This window comes from Serpula lacrymans (assembly GCF_000218685.1).
Source record: "Serpula lacrymans var. lacrymans S7.9 unplaced genomic scaffold SERLAscaffold_9, whole genome shotgun sequence".
Classification (NCBI taxonomy): domain Eukaryota; kingdom Fungi; phylum Basidiomycota; class Agaricomycetes; order Boletales; family Serpulaceae; genus Serpula; species Serpula lacrymans.
Window position 1 is genome coordinate 131,444 of NW_006763298.1, and position 13,931 is coordinate 145,374.

Genomic DNA, 13,931 nt, shown 5'->3' on the forward strand with positions numbered 1-13,931 from the left:
TACTTAAGGATGAGAAGGCACATAGAATCATCCAGGACCACATCTCTGATGCCCTCCTAATGAGGACTGGAGACCTCACCAGCTCCAAGGAGTTATTTGATAAACTTGTCTCACTCCATCAGACGTCTAACATTGCCTCGGCCTTCTATTCATTCCAGCAACTCACCAAATTGTCCTGGGATGGGACATCACCTATCCAGGACCACATTGCAAAAATCTGGACAATTGATTCACACCTCTCCGGAATGAAACTGGGAGTTGATACCAAACTCATGGCCTTCGCTCTTCTCCAATCTCTCCCATGCACTCCTGAATGGCAAATATTTCAGTCATCAGTAATCAACACGATTGAAGAAAATAAACTTACCTTTGATGCAGTTGAGATCCGGATCACTGCAGAAGTTGCACGACAGTCAGGGAAGGCCCCTGGAGGTTCCGAAACAGCACTCAAATCCGAGGAGAAGTGGTGTGGCTTCCACAAAACCAAATCACACAACACCTTGGAGTGTCGAACACTTCAGTCAGCCGGAAAAGGTCAAAGGAAGAAGGGAAAGGAAAGACACAAGGATAAAGGAAAAGAGAAGGAAAAGGCAAATACAGCGGAGCAATCATCTGGATCTGACTCCAAGGAGGAACAGAGTCATATTGCATTGGAACATGTATATATTTCCAAGCCCCTTGCTAAACGCATTCAAGCTTACCTTGTGTCGGAACCCGATAAGACCAAAACAACAATTATTATTGACTCTGGAGCAACATCCCACATGGTCCCTCACCGCTCCTGGTTTGAGCCAGGAACATACCATGTTCTGCATCCTCCGAGGACAATCAGTTTTGGGGATGAATCCTCTGTAAATGCCATTGGCATTGGAACAGTAATCCTACAAGCAACTGTTGGCAAAAAGGACTACAATATTGCACTGTCAAATGTCTTACTTGTGCCAAACTTCACGTTAGCACTCGTCTCTGTCCACAAATTGTCCAGAACGGGGTTATCAACACTTTTTCCAGCGGGGTCAAACACTTGTGAAGTTCGGAAAAAGGAGGAACTTATCCTCACTGTAAGGACCGTTTTACTATTTTCTTATCTTTGTTATGTCTTGGTTCTCAGACGCTTTTCCCGTTACACCTCTGGCTCTAGGGCTAGAGGTATCCTTTGCCATCTTACTTCTCATAGCCCTCACAGGCTTTCTTAACCATCGCTACCACTTTATATCACAGATCAGAGACTGGGCATCGCTCCCAGCTAGCCAGCACACTGGGTAGAGACTGGTAGTAGGCATCTCGCCAACCAGCTCCAAGCCCTAGTAAAGCCTGGTAATACTAATAAACGCCTTATCTAGAATCGTACCTCATCATGAGGATACGGTTCCTGACCACGCGTAACAATCTTCTATTATTAGTACAAGTCTCTCACCTGCTGATTAATCAAGTCAGAAGTCGTACGATAGTTACTCTCCCTTTTTCCTATTGGTTGATTAATTCCTCAGACCACTTTTCGTATATTCTCCTTTCGGTCTGAGGAACGGACAGTTCTCTATATAAAGACGTACCTATTCATGTATAGCTCCTTAGCTTTCTATTACTGAATTTACCCGCTTTACTCCTCAACAAGAACCTTTGAAGCTTACCTCTCAAAGTCCTCGACTCGCTATATTTCTAGCGTCTGTTGACCTCAAGCTCATTGGACCCTTACTCCCTGCAAGTGCAGAAGGAGATAGGTTTAGTTCTTGTTATAGTTTATCGTTGCCTCACACTCACTGCCTTACACAAGCGAGGACTTTATCACATCCAAGCAAAACCCAAAATCAACCCGGAGTTAGCTTTTGCAGCAGTAGATGTAAATCTATTGCACAGGAGAATGGGACACATTGGAATGGACCGCTTGCAATGAATGGTTACAAAAGGACAGCTCCAGGACATAGACACCCTTACCGGAACCCCGGAGTTTTGTGAACCTTGTGCTTTAGGAAAGATGAAGAAATTACCTTTCAAGTCCACTGGAGGAAACCAAGCCAAGCGCCCCATACAAATTGTGCACACAGATGTTGGAGGACCAATCAAACCAACTTCCAGGGAGAGTTTTCGGTACTGGATTATCATTGTAGATGATTTCTCCAAATTTCCATGGATATATTTCCTAAAACATAAAAGTGAAGCACTGGAACGATACAAGCAATGGAAAGAAGATGTCCAAACATTCTTCCGGACTCATTTGGGAGAAGAAAACTTCACTCCACTATACACAGAATTCCTCCGGAGCGATGGGGGAGGAGAATATACTGGCAATGCATTCAAAAATCAACTCCGAGGAGATGGTGTCATCCAAGAAACTACAGCTGCAGATACTCCGGAACAAAATGGCATTGCAGAACGCATGAATCAGACATTGGCTACATTAGCAACCACTATGCTCCATGATTCTAAGCTCCCAAAGTCATTTTGGGTAGATGCCATGCAAACAGCTGCATATATCACAGCACACAGCCCAGCATCAGGACTCAATGGAAAGACCCCATATGAAATACTGTTTAAAAGGAGAGTTGATTGTTTTACTCCAAGGGGCGCAAAGCCATAATAATTGGCTACACACATGGAAAGCAAGCCTACAAACTCCTAGACACTGAAAAACGGACTGTGTTCTCCAGTCGGCATGTCATATTCAATGAATCCAGAAAGGTACAAAAGGATGACACTGCTCCCTGGAACACAGACACTAGCACAGATCAGTGGGAGGGACTCATTCCAGAGAATGCTCACTATCCAGACCAAAATACATTGGAGGATGATGATCCTGACCCTCGGATCCGAGATCCAAATGAATTGCAAATAAAACCACATCTCCAAGGAGATATTCCACAAGCAATGGAACCATATCAGCATGAAGATATTCTGAGAGCAGTGGGGCAATACCTTAGTGGAGACGTTCCAAAAGCAGTGGGAGCACCTGATCAGCTAAGACATCCTCCACAACAGTCTCTACAACCAAGACCTGAACACTGGCCATCTTCAGAACAGAAACCCAAAGTAGAGTCACAGTCAGTGGGAGGACAGCCCCTCAACATACAGCCAGCTGATGTGGAAAAAGTCCGGATACAGCTAAACAGCCTGTCCATTGGATCAGCTTCTGGAAGGCATACAACACCTCCGAGGAGTCATCCAACGCCTCCGAGGAGTGATTCAACACCTTCAGGAGTGAGTGGGGCAACGCACACACAAATGTGTCTACTCCCTGGAGTATCTGCACAAGTTCCTAAAAAAGCAGTCATGCCTGCTGAAGTCCTAGGAGTATGCAGAAGCAGTCGCCAGACCCGTCCTGCAGACAAAAACCGAGATTATCAAAGGACTCTAGATGAGGAACAGTCTCAGAAAGAACAACATGACAACTCCATGGAGAAACCTAACACTCCTGAGGTTCATGAAGAAACATCTAATACAGAGGAGATATTCTTTGCTGGAATAGCAAGTACTGGTCCATCTAACACAGACCTTCCAAGGACACTAAAGGAAGCCTTATCACGTCCGGATGGAGAATTATGGAAGTCTTCCTTGGAGGAGGAACTCCTAAGTCTCAATACTAATGCAGTATATGACACTGTTCCACTTCCGAAGGGAGTAAAACCCATCACATCAAAACCTGTGTTCCGGATCAAGTTTGATCAAAACAAAAACATTGAGAGATACAAACTCCGGATTGTTGCACAAGGTTTTACTCAAAGGGAGGGGATTGATTACCAGGAGGTTTTTGCTCCGGTTGCAAACTTAGAGTCAATCCGAATTATTCTAGCCCTGGCAGCAAAGTACGACCTAGAACTTGATCAAATGGACGTATCCACAGCTTATCTCAATGGAGAACTTGAAGAAGAACTGTATATGCTTCCTCCAGGGGGTGTTCCTATCCAACCTGGATACTGCTGGAGATTGAAGAAATCCATCTACGGGTTAAAACAAGCTGGTCGTACATGGAACAAAACTTTTGATCGCAAGCTCCAGGAGCTTGGTTTCACAAGACTAAATGCAGAAACATGTCTCTATGTATTCTGGGACAACAAACAAATATGCTTTGTTGTTGTCTGTGTAGATGACCTCCTCCTAGGAGCTTCATCCCGGAAATTCATGGATATCACAAAAGCCAAACTCGAATCCATATTCAAAATGCAGGACCTTGGAGAAGCAAAATACATCCTCGGAATAGAAATCCAACGTGATTGTTCAAACAAAACAATATCCCTATTGCAATGCCAATACATTGACACAGTCCTGGAGCGTACTGGAATGAATAACTGCAAACCAGTATGGACACCAATGGCCCATGGATCAAAACTCCTTGCAAATGCTCCAGGGGAAGATATTGTGCAACACGAGATGCATATTGAAGGGCGCCAAGTGTCATACCTCTCAATTGTAGGCTCCCTCAATTATGCCATGCTTGGAACCCGCCCAGACATTGCCTACGTTGTTGGAATACTAAGCAGACATAGCTCAGCTCCAAGGAGCCATCACTGGGAAGCTGCAAAATGTGTCCTCCGATATCTGAAAGCAACCAGGGACATGGAACTACAATATGATGGCACAGATGTCTCCATGGACATGGATTTCTATGGATATTCAGATGCAGATTGGTCTGGAGACCCAGACACGTCTTGATCAATGTCAGGGTTTGTTTTCATCACCATCCAAGGAGCAATCTCCTGGACAAGCAAAAGACAAAGCATAGTAGCTTTATCCTCCACGGAGTCAGAGTACATTGGATTGAGCAATGCTGGACAACACCTTGCATGGCTTTCGACATTTTTTGAAGAAATTGGACATGCTCAAAATGGACCTACAACATTGCACTGTGACAATCAAGCAGCTATCATTCTTACACGAGATCCACAGTTTCATGCTCGCACAAAACACATTCAACGGAAATATCATTTTATCTGAGATGACTTAGTATCAAAGGGAGAGGCAGTAATCAGATACATTCCTACAGGAGATATGGTTGCAGACATTCTCACTAAACCCCTCACTCACAAAAAACACTGGAAATTCTCTAAAGCTATGGGACTACAGTTGCACTCGAGTGGGAGTGACAAAACCGGATACACCCGGTCTCTCCCGAAGCAGCCATTGTTCTCCTAGGAGCACAAGTGTACTCCTAGGAGTCATTATACTGTAGCGAGTAGCACCTCTGACTATAAGTAGTAGGGGGTTTAGTATAGGAATACCTCAGTTGTTTCTATAGCCTCTCGGGCAGCGGCTGAGGTATGTTACATTACATTTATTAGAGATCACCTTAAACTAACATCTATTGTAGTTTCACTTAGATAAATAATAAAGTCATTTCTATAGCCTCTTGGGCAGCGGCTGAGTTTCACTTAGTTTTGTTAGGCGCTTCCTGATCAATATGCCCACTTCACTTCATCTCTCCTGCTTCTGGGCACCTTGGATAAGACTCAGCTCAGGGATGCTTTCCTTGCTGAAGAGGTCAATCACTGTTGTCGTGCTGAAGTCAATTCTGCCTTGCATTTCTCGTCTACCACTGCCAACAGCACCTGCACCCATCCTAACTGCCATCATTGCAACCAATTCACCACCTCTACTTGCTTTCAGCGTGATTTCTGCAGTTTACTTGGTCATTCCCAGGATAAATGCCACAGATACATTGCTAGTCGCCAACAGGCTGTGGAGAGCGCTAAGAATTGCTACAAGCGTGGTAATAAGGCTCAGGCAGGCTCCAGCAACTCTCAGAATACCTCTCAGCAGCCCAAATCTTCGCCCAACAATGCCAATTCATCTACTGTGGTCACTGAATCAGCTGGAAATGCAAGTCTTCGTTCCATTCATCCCTCTGATCCTCACTGCCCTCTCCAACTTGATGCTGACATTGATTGGAATGCAGACACAGGCGCCACTTCTCATATGACACCTCATCGTCATTGGGTGCACCACTATACCCCATATCGTGTGCCAATCAAGCTGGCTGATCACACTGTTGTCTATTCAGCTGGTGTTGGTACTGTGGTGTTTAATCCTGTGATGAATGGCAAAGTGGCTAGGGCTGTGGAATTCTCTAGAGTGCTCCATGTACCAGACTCTCGAAATAATCTCCTCTCAGTCTTGTATTTAACTCATCAAAGTGGTTTCAATGTCACTATTTCGTCTCATTCCATGTCCTTTATGCGTGACAACACTCTCTTGTTCACTGCAACTATCAATGACAACAATGCAGCATTCCTTGATGGATCTACTGCTGCTTGTGTTGAATTGGGACATTTTACTGCGACTATACCACTTGATTTGATGCTCTGGCATCGCAGATTGGCTCACCACCATCATGCTGATGTCAAGAGACTGATACAGAGAGATCTGGTCACTGGGCTTACACTTGAATCCAAGACTGCTCCTGATCCTGTCTGTGAACCGTGCTTGTCTGCCAGAATGCATGCCAATCCATTCCCCTCATCTGATACTCGCTCTGCTCATCCTTTGGATCTCATCCATTCTGATGTACACCAAGTCTCTTCCCCCACATTCTCTGGTTATCGCTACTGGGTCACCTTCATTGACGATCACAGTCGATTCCGTGTTGTTGTGCCTCTCAAGGCCAAGTCAGATGTCTTTGATGCTTTCAAGAGATTCAAGGCTTATGCTGAGACTCAATTGGAGCGTAAAATCAAGGCTCTGCGCGATGACAAAGGGGGAGAGTACATGTCCAAGGAATTTGAGCAATTCACAGATGACCATGGCATTGTCAGACAGCATACCACCAGGAATTGTCCTCAGCAGAATGGTGTGACAGAGCGAGCAAACAGACTTCTGACTGAGCGTATCACTGCCACGTTATCAAAGTCTGCATTGCCTAACAGCTTCTGGGGTGAATGTCTGTCCGCTTTGGTGCATGTCTGGAACAGGTGTCCCACTGATGCAGTGGCCCATGCCACTCCCTTTGAGTTGTGGTATGGACGCAAGCCTGACATATCTCACCTTCACGTTTGGGGCTGCACTGCCTATGTGCATGTGCAAAAGGACAAAAGAGGTGTCTTTGGCTCTCATATGGAGAAATGTGTGTTCATTGGTTACCCTGAGGGGTACAAGGGATGGAAATTCTACAATCCTACCACCAAGTGCACTGTTATCTCTGAGAGCTGATTTTGATGAGCGCTACTTCCCTGGCTTGAAAAGGTCTTCTGACAATGTCCCGCCTCCACCTCCCACTCCACCTTCGCTATCCATGCCATTGGGCCTGATTGAGGATGTCCCTGCACCAGGTCCAGGGGGAGATATGGGCCCACCAGCTGCGCTTCAGCAGCCTCAGCCATTGCCTGACAATGGGCCTCATTTGGACCTTGATGCAAAACCACCTGTGAATCAACCTCCTGTGCTTCCAAATCACCCTCCTCATCGCTCACCTTCTCCTGACTTGCCTATTGCACTGAGACGCCCTGTAAGAGCTAGGAGACCACCTAGACCATGGTGGCTTCAACACAGACAACCTACTCCTGCCATTGAGAGTGATGACAGTGATTCTGAGGCAGTTGATGATGAAGTGGCACACTTTGGAGACTCTGCTGAGCCTAGGTCATTTGCAGATGCAATGAAGCGTCCTGATGCAGATAAATGGAGAGAGGCAGCCATGGAAGAGCTTCAAGCTCATGAGCGCAATGGTACTTGGTCACTAGTGGAACTACCTCCTGGAGTCAAGGCTATTGGTGGCAAGTGGGTCTTCAAGTTCAAGCGCAACTCAAATGGCACTGTTGAGCGCTACAAGGCCAGATATGTGGCCAAAGGTTATAACCAGCACCCTGGCTTTGTTTTCCTCAAAATATTTGCACCTACTGTCCGCATATCATCCATCAGAGTTGTCCTTGCCATTGCAGCCATCCACAACCTCCATTTGCGCTCCATTGACATTTCCCATGCATTCCTGAATGGAGTCATGGATGTCAAGGTCTACATGCATCAGCCAGAGGGATTCCATCAGGGTCCTCGCAATCTTGTTTGCCAGTTGGACAAGGCCATCTATGGGACAAAGCAGGGAGGCAGAATGTGGAACCAGAAGATGCACACTGTGCTTGAAAAACTCGGATTCAAGCGTACTTATTCAGACTCTGCCATCTATGTCTTTAACAGAGCTGATGTGCGCATTATCCTGCCTGTCTTTGTTGATGACATAACACTGGCATCCACTTCTACTTCTGCACTTGACCAAGCTGTCAAGGACCTCTCCCTGCACTTTAAGCTCCGTGATCTTGGCCCTACTTCTTACCTACTTGGCATTTCCATCACTAGAGACCCAAGTAATCGCACCATCTCCCTCTCCCAACATCAGTACACTCTGGACATTCTGGAGCGCTTTGGTATGAAGGACTGCAAGCCTGTGTCCACTCCCATGGATCCTGGTTTGCGCCTCACCAAGGACATGTCTCCCAAAACATCCAGTGATGCTGCTTTGATGAAGGACATTCCCTACCTTGCTGCTGTTGGTGCTCTGATGTATCTGGCCACTACCACTCGTCCTAACATTGCCTACACTGTTGGAGTCCTTGCCAGATATAACTCTAATCCTGGTCTTACTCACTGGAGCGCTGTCAAGCACTTGTTCCGCTACTTGCAAGGCACCCTTGATCATTCCCTTGTCCTTGGTCCTGATCCCAATTCCACTGAACTCTTCACCACTTTCTCTGATGCTGATCTTGGTGGTGACAAGGACTCTGGTCGTTCTACTGGTGCCTATATTGTCAAGATGGGATCTGGTGCTGTCTCCTGGAGCTCCAAGCTTCTGAACATTGTTGCTCTGTCCACCACTGAAGCAGAATACATTGCTGCTGTTGAGGCTGGCAAAGAGATTTGCTGGATGCGAAATTTGTTGAAGGAAATGGGCTATCCTATCACCTCTCCTTCCACCCTTCATATTGACAACCAATCTGCCATCTCTGTATCCAAGAACCCTGAGCACCATGGTCGGATGAAACACCTTGATCTGCGATGGCATTGGTTGAGAGATGTTGTTGACTCTGGGCAGATTGCTCCTACCTTTGTTCCCACTGCTGAAATGCCTGCAGACTTGTTGACCAAGGCTCTTGCCAAGCCTAAAGTGGAAGTGTTCAGGAAGATGATGGGACTTATTAGATCAGGGGGGAGCTGATGCTTGGGAGGTGCAGCATCAGGGGGGAGTGTTAGTTTTGGTGATTCTGCACCTTTGTGCTACCTATATATTTTCATTCCTTTCTCTATCTATTCTTCTATCATTCACTATTGATTGTGTTCTCTATTATTTCGCCTTTGTGGCTGCTTTGTTTACCTTTGTTTACAAAACTTCAGACAGTACTGCAGAGTCCAATGCTTCCTATTCTCTAGTTACTCACATTGGACTCTAGTTCCAGTCCCTGATTGCTCTCAGCAAGTGGCTAGACACTTCCTTCAAGCTTTGTTCTTAATAAAAGGACCATGTAGACCGCAATTATAATACTTACGAATCCCAGGGCACCACAGCGTTTTCACATCTCCTTTCTGCCACTCTTTGAACCTCTCATCATCGAGCACCCATCCTCCCGTTCCATCTCGCCAAGTCTCACAAACTTCGCTCTGCCTTTGACGAAAATTCAGAGGAGACAGCCAGTTTCCGAATTCCTGGCGTTCTTTCAAGGTAGCCGAACTATCAACTGCGTTATATTAGACTACATTCAGGCCGAAGACGAAGATATATCATACAGTTATCTTGAGTATAGTGGTCGATCGTCGTTTGATTTGTTTGATAGGCATGGACTTCATTGTAAATATATTGCACTACATTCAAGCCACCGGGGAAAACATGTCCTTACGGTTATCTTGAGTATAATTCAGCGTGTGAGTTGTTTGAAAGGCATGGATTTTGTTGTTGATTTGACGGCCATGGACGTCGTTGTTTATTTGATAACCATTGCCATAGACTTCGTTGAATTTGCCATAGCGAGCGTCGACAGGATTAGATGGCTGATTTGTTTCAGGGGCATGGTCTTCGTTGTTGCTTTGACAGCCATGGTCATGAGCGTCGGCAGAGTTAGACTGTTTATTTGTTTGAGGGCCATGGTTTTCGTTGTTGACTTGATGGCCATCGCCATGGACTTCGTTGAATCTACCATAGCGAGCGTCGACAGAATGAGATCGCGCCACCATGCCTCCGACGTCAACATCGCGGACATGCGAGGGTGAGGACCCCGGAGTAGTCATGTCTGTCGATTGGCAAAACCACTCGCGATGAACTGGAACTCGACAACACCGCGAGGAAGCAAAGATGTACTGTGTGTGCACGGATATGACAAGAGGGGACGTGGCAGGCTGCTAAACACCATGCAATCTTTATTTATCCACGACTTGACGCCCAACCTTTCCCATCGAAACTTGAAGGCTGCGTTGACAATGGCGATGACTTGGACGCCTATGGCGTGGATTTTGACAGGTTTCTTATCAAGGATGTCTTGGAGTGCTTGAAACGCATGACTATCAGCGAACCCGTGCGTAGTCCATAGTCTGATACCTGTTCTGCGAGCGCTCACAATGAATGACTCGAACTCTGTCCTATTAATTCATTCTCGCTTTTGTTAGCCCCTAGCGCTCAAGGTATGAGAATTCCACAATTAGTCTGAATCTCTGTATCGACAGTATCGTGATAACAGCCTAACGCACTTCGCAGCTAAACATTATCCGCTGAAGCTTTTTCATCTGTATACTAAATGCTATCAGAAGATACTACACACGGTGAATCTCACTGTTGATATATCACGAGGCTGCATTCTTCACCATCTTGGTTCACATATAAATAGTGTCTTCCCGAATATCGTCAGGCCTACTGATCAAAGCTTGCCCAACCTTGATTGACGCCAAGTTTTTTCCATTCCCTCATGTGTGCGTGCGGGACCGACTCTAGCAGTAGTTCAACATCTGTACCAAATACATCACCTCCCGAATGCCTGTGATATGTCTCATCAACTGTCATTCAGGAAAACCGTACGTCTTTGCCTTCATCTAAAGGACACCTTGTTGATGATCCCCATATCCTGCCCAGTGGACTTTGCGGACCTCACTATCATCGATTTGGTCGAGGCCCAGACTTCAGAAGGTCATGTGGAACTTTATCCTCAAATGCGTGATGTCTTTCGCTCGAATGGATTCATGGACGCTATCAACCATGGATACACGCGAGCTCAGGTTATTGATCACTATCTCCCCAAGTTCTTTTTTCCAGTCTCAACTAGGTGTTGTACCATCTCTATACCTAGCGTGACCAAATTTTATCTTTCGACGCAGCAGATGTGCCTTTCGCAGTTGTGCTCCAAAGCAAGATGAAAACCTACATAGCGACTGCTGCAAAGGTGGGGTACAAGGCTCGTTAGTATTGGGTGACGCTACCATTTGGACTTTCAAAGCTTAAACGAATGACTTACCATGGTAGCGTATTGATGCTGAGAAACAAGTTCTTAATCAGATTGAACACTATGGAAGTAAACCCCTAGCTCACCTACCTATAGGCTCGGTAAGCGTTATAGTGCCTACTGTAGTCAACAGAAACGTGTACGAACGTCCTTACCTACAAGCTCTACACCCCTTTCTGGCTCAAATCGACGCCTTTTCAAAATTATGCCAACGAATTTTAACAGATCTTGAAGCGCATCGTGGATAACCTCTGAAACATTGCCTGTTCATGCTACAAGACAGGCGCCTCGAGCTCCCAGAAGATACCCTGGTGAAGAAACACAAGTTTAGTGCAGCTGGCAGGTCAGCGATTGTCGAGTTATGTGCAGACAGCGATATCTCCTCATCCACACCATGAGCAGCACGTTTCATGAAATAGCGATGTTTTTTTTAACTACATACCGCGATTCCAATGACATATTACCAGCTACAAACTGTTTGAGGTTGAAAACATGCTATCGAAGAATGTGCGGCTGAATGGACACACCATCTTGTTGAGTTAGCCTGTTGGTGGTCTACAGATCCTGTGGAATGACGGAAAGTGGAGATGAGTACTAAGGCTCATACACCGGTAAGATATCCCTCATAAAATGTATTCCAGACTACAGAAAGATCCCCTCCAGACCTTATCTCAGGCCTAACTCACAGACATTCATGCGAGCCTGTTCCTTGCAATTGACAAATGGGATGTGGTTGATAGTATATGCGCCGACGGTATCGATAGGGTCACATCTTCAATTGCAAGAGAGCCGAGGTTGCGCAGGGAAAAATCAATGAAAAATCAATCCAGCCGGAAATATAGCCTTGTTCAGTCCGTTATTCATCTCGCAGGTTTACTGTGCTGAATCACATAAAAATGAGAACGAGGTCAGAAAGTAAAGAACGGTGCTCACTATGCATATACCTTGGTTGTACTATATCCAACTCAGTGTATCATAACTTAGGCTGCTATCGTCATGTTGCGATAGACGTAGGCCAAGTGGAGACTCCAGAGGTGTGTTTACTTATAATGTGAACATCGTATGCGTCGTGATGGCTAGTTTGTTCACGTCCTAGTCACAGTGCCGCAGAGTTACTCGTCAAGCCAAATTTTAATTATTTTTTCTCGATGCGCTGATGATACCACAGGCATGGGCTGCATTGTCGCAATAGCACATCCAAGGAACTTCTGGAAAATAACGTGTAGGGCACTCGTAGTCGGGTGAAACCTCAATTTGTGTAGCACATTACCACAACAAAATACATTTCCTTTTTGATTGCGCTTGTATGAAGGTCAGGACACACTACAAAATGTTGGCACAATGCTACATACTCCGAAAACGACAGTCATGATCGAATACAATGGGTTCATCAGTCGTAGAAAACAAGAACTCTTAGCTCAATCGACTCTCGCAGAGGGGCATCTTCTGGAGTCGTCGGATCCTGGAATCCTGTGTGGGGAGTCATAACCGCTACGCTGCCGTCTTGCACAGAGTCAAAGCTAGAATATCAGGCGATATTAGCGGTGTGAACCATTCCTAAACGATCAAACGCCCGCCCCCACCCCCCAAGAATTTGAATGAATAATCATAATACGCACCATTTGATAAGCACGAGCTCGTCCGGTTCCATGCCCCTGAGATACTTCCACTTGTGATTTGGGTTGTATCTAATACCCAATATCTCCCCTTCCCTATCCGGATAGATCAGTGCAACCGGTATCAAATCCTTTTTGGCGACACTACGATAATCGCACAGCGCGAGGGGCCAACCAAGAGCTGCGTGAGAGATGGGGCGCCAGAGATTGATGATCTGGAAACGGCGGCGAAGGAGAGCAGGCGCATCAGTGGGTGGGAGATGACGATGGACGCGAGCTATGGAGGACGCTGTGGTATGGTCGACATGGACAAGAGAGACTGGTTGACGCCTTTGTGGGCTATCGTCTGCTTCCCCTGGTCGATGGCGTCGAATAGCTGGGATAAGGGGTTGAGCAAGTCAGAAGACAACCTGTGATATGCAGAGACAATGAACATACTGTGGTCAAATATGACAGCACTGCTCGCGCCTGTTAGTTATTTGATGAGCTCGGTGCTCTCTGGGTAATAATCTCTCTCGATCTCAGCATCATCTGTGAAACTGGTATGCTTGGCGGGGCGGCGGTAGAACTGGAAGCCAGAATTATCGAGAGTGTAATCGTCCTCACTTCCACGGACGTTCTCGATCTGAGCTTCGTGATCGTCCTCTACCCAACTACGGTCAGCCTTGCCAGTCACGGGATCAGCGTTAATATTGGTGTACACTCGCCGCCCATCTGACGGAGGAAGGAAATATTTGAGGTGTGCGCTCGTTGTGGAGCTCATTGTCGATGTTCAGATATGCTCCAACCTCTCAAGGTCCGGATACAGAAGGACAAGAGTATTGTATGGCGACATCCTTTCGGGATATATATGTTGCGAAAGCTGAAGCGCTGAAGAGTCAGCTGAGAAGGGAGCGTGAAAGTTGCGTGCTTGGCT

The 13,931-nt window shown here is 46.2% G+C and overlaps 6 protein-coding genes across 6 annotated transcripts; 4 read left to right on the forward strand and 2 right to left on the reverse strand.

Annotated features, from left to right (window-relative positions):
* Positions 1-1,060: 1,060 nt before the first annotated feature.
* On the forward strand, positions 1,061-1,588 carry SERLADRAFT_393261 (uncharacterized protein; the record flags this gene model as incomplete). Its single annotated transcript, XM_007319899.1, has 1 exon — positions 1,061-1,588. One exon carries the CDS (start codon positions 1,096-1,098, stop codon positions 1,264-1,266), a length of 171 nt encoding a protein of 56 aa, XP_007319961.1.
* Positions 1,589-2,156: 568 nt separating this feature from the next.
* On the forward strand, positions 2,157-2,381 carry SERLADRAFT_393262 (uncharacterized protein; the record flags this gene model as incomplete). Its single annotated transcript, XM_007319900.1, has 1 exon — positions 2,157-2,381. A coding segment is annotated over one exon (225 nt), but the record flags the coding sequence as incomplete, so codon positions are not given.
* A 7,129-nt stretch (positions 2,382-9,510) lies between these two features.
* SERLADRAFT_393263 (uncharacterized protein) lies at positions 9,511-10,119 on the reverse strand (the record flags this gene model as incomplete). Its single annotated transcript, XM_007319901.1, is given in 4 exon segments — positions 9,511-9,650; positions 9,687-9,689; positions 9,702-9,754; positions 9,811-10,119. Coding segments are annotated over 3 exon segments (182 nt in total), but the record flags the coding sequence as incomplete, so codon positions are not given.
* A 67-nt stretch (positions 10,120-10,186) lies between these two features.
* SERLADRAFT_393266 (uncharacterized protein) lies at positions 10,187-10,633 on the forward strand (the record flags this gene model as incomplete). Its single annotated transcript, XM_007319902.1, has 1 exon — positions 10,187-10,633. The coding sequence occupies one exon, from the start codon at positions 10,225-10,227 to the stop codon at positions 10,456-10,458; it is 234 nt and encodes a 77-aa protein (XP_007319964.1).
* Positions 10,634-12,101: 1,468 nt separating this feature from the next.
* SERLADRAFT_393267 (uncharacterized protein) lies at positions 12,102-12,284 on the forward strand (the record flags this gene model as incomplete). Its single annotated transcript, XM_007319903.1, has 1 exon — positions 12,102-12,284. A coding segment is annotated over one exon (183 nt), but the record flags the coding sequence as incomplete, so codon positions are not given.
* A 505-nt stretch (positions 12,285-12,789) lies between these two features.
* SERLADRAFT_439503 (uncharacterized protein) lies at positions 12,790-13,778 on the reverse strand (the record flags this gene model as incomplete). The annotated part of the gene is made up of 4 exons (XM_007319904.1): positions 12,790-12,919; positions 13,019-13,391; positions 13,454-13,483; positions 13,556-13,778. The coding sequence occupies 4 exons, from the start codon at positions 13,776-13,778 to the stop codon at positions 12,790-12,792; spliced, it is 756 nt and encodes a 251-aa protein (XP_007319966.1).
* Positions 13,779-13,931: the final 153 nt, after the last annotated feature.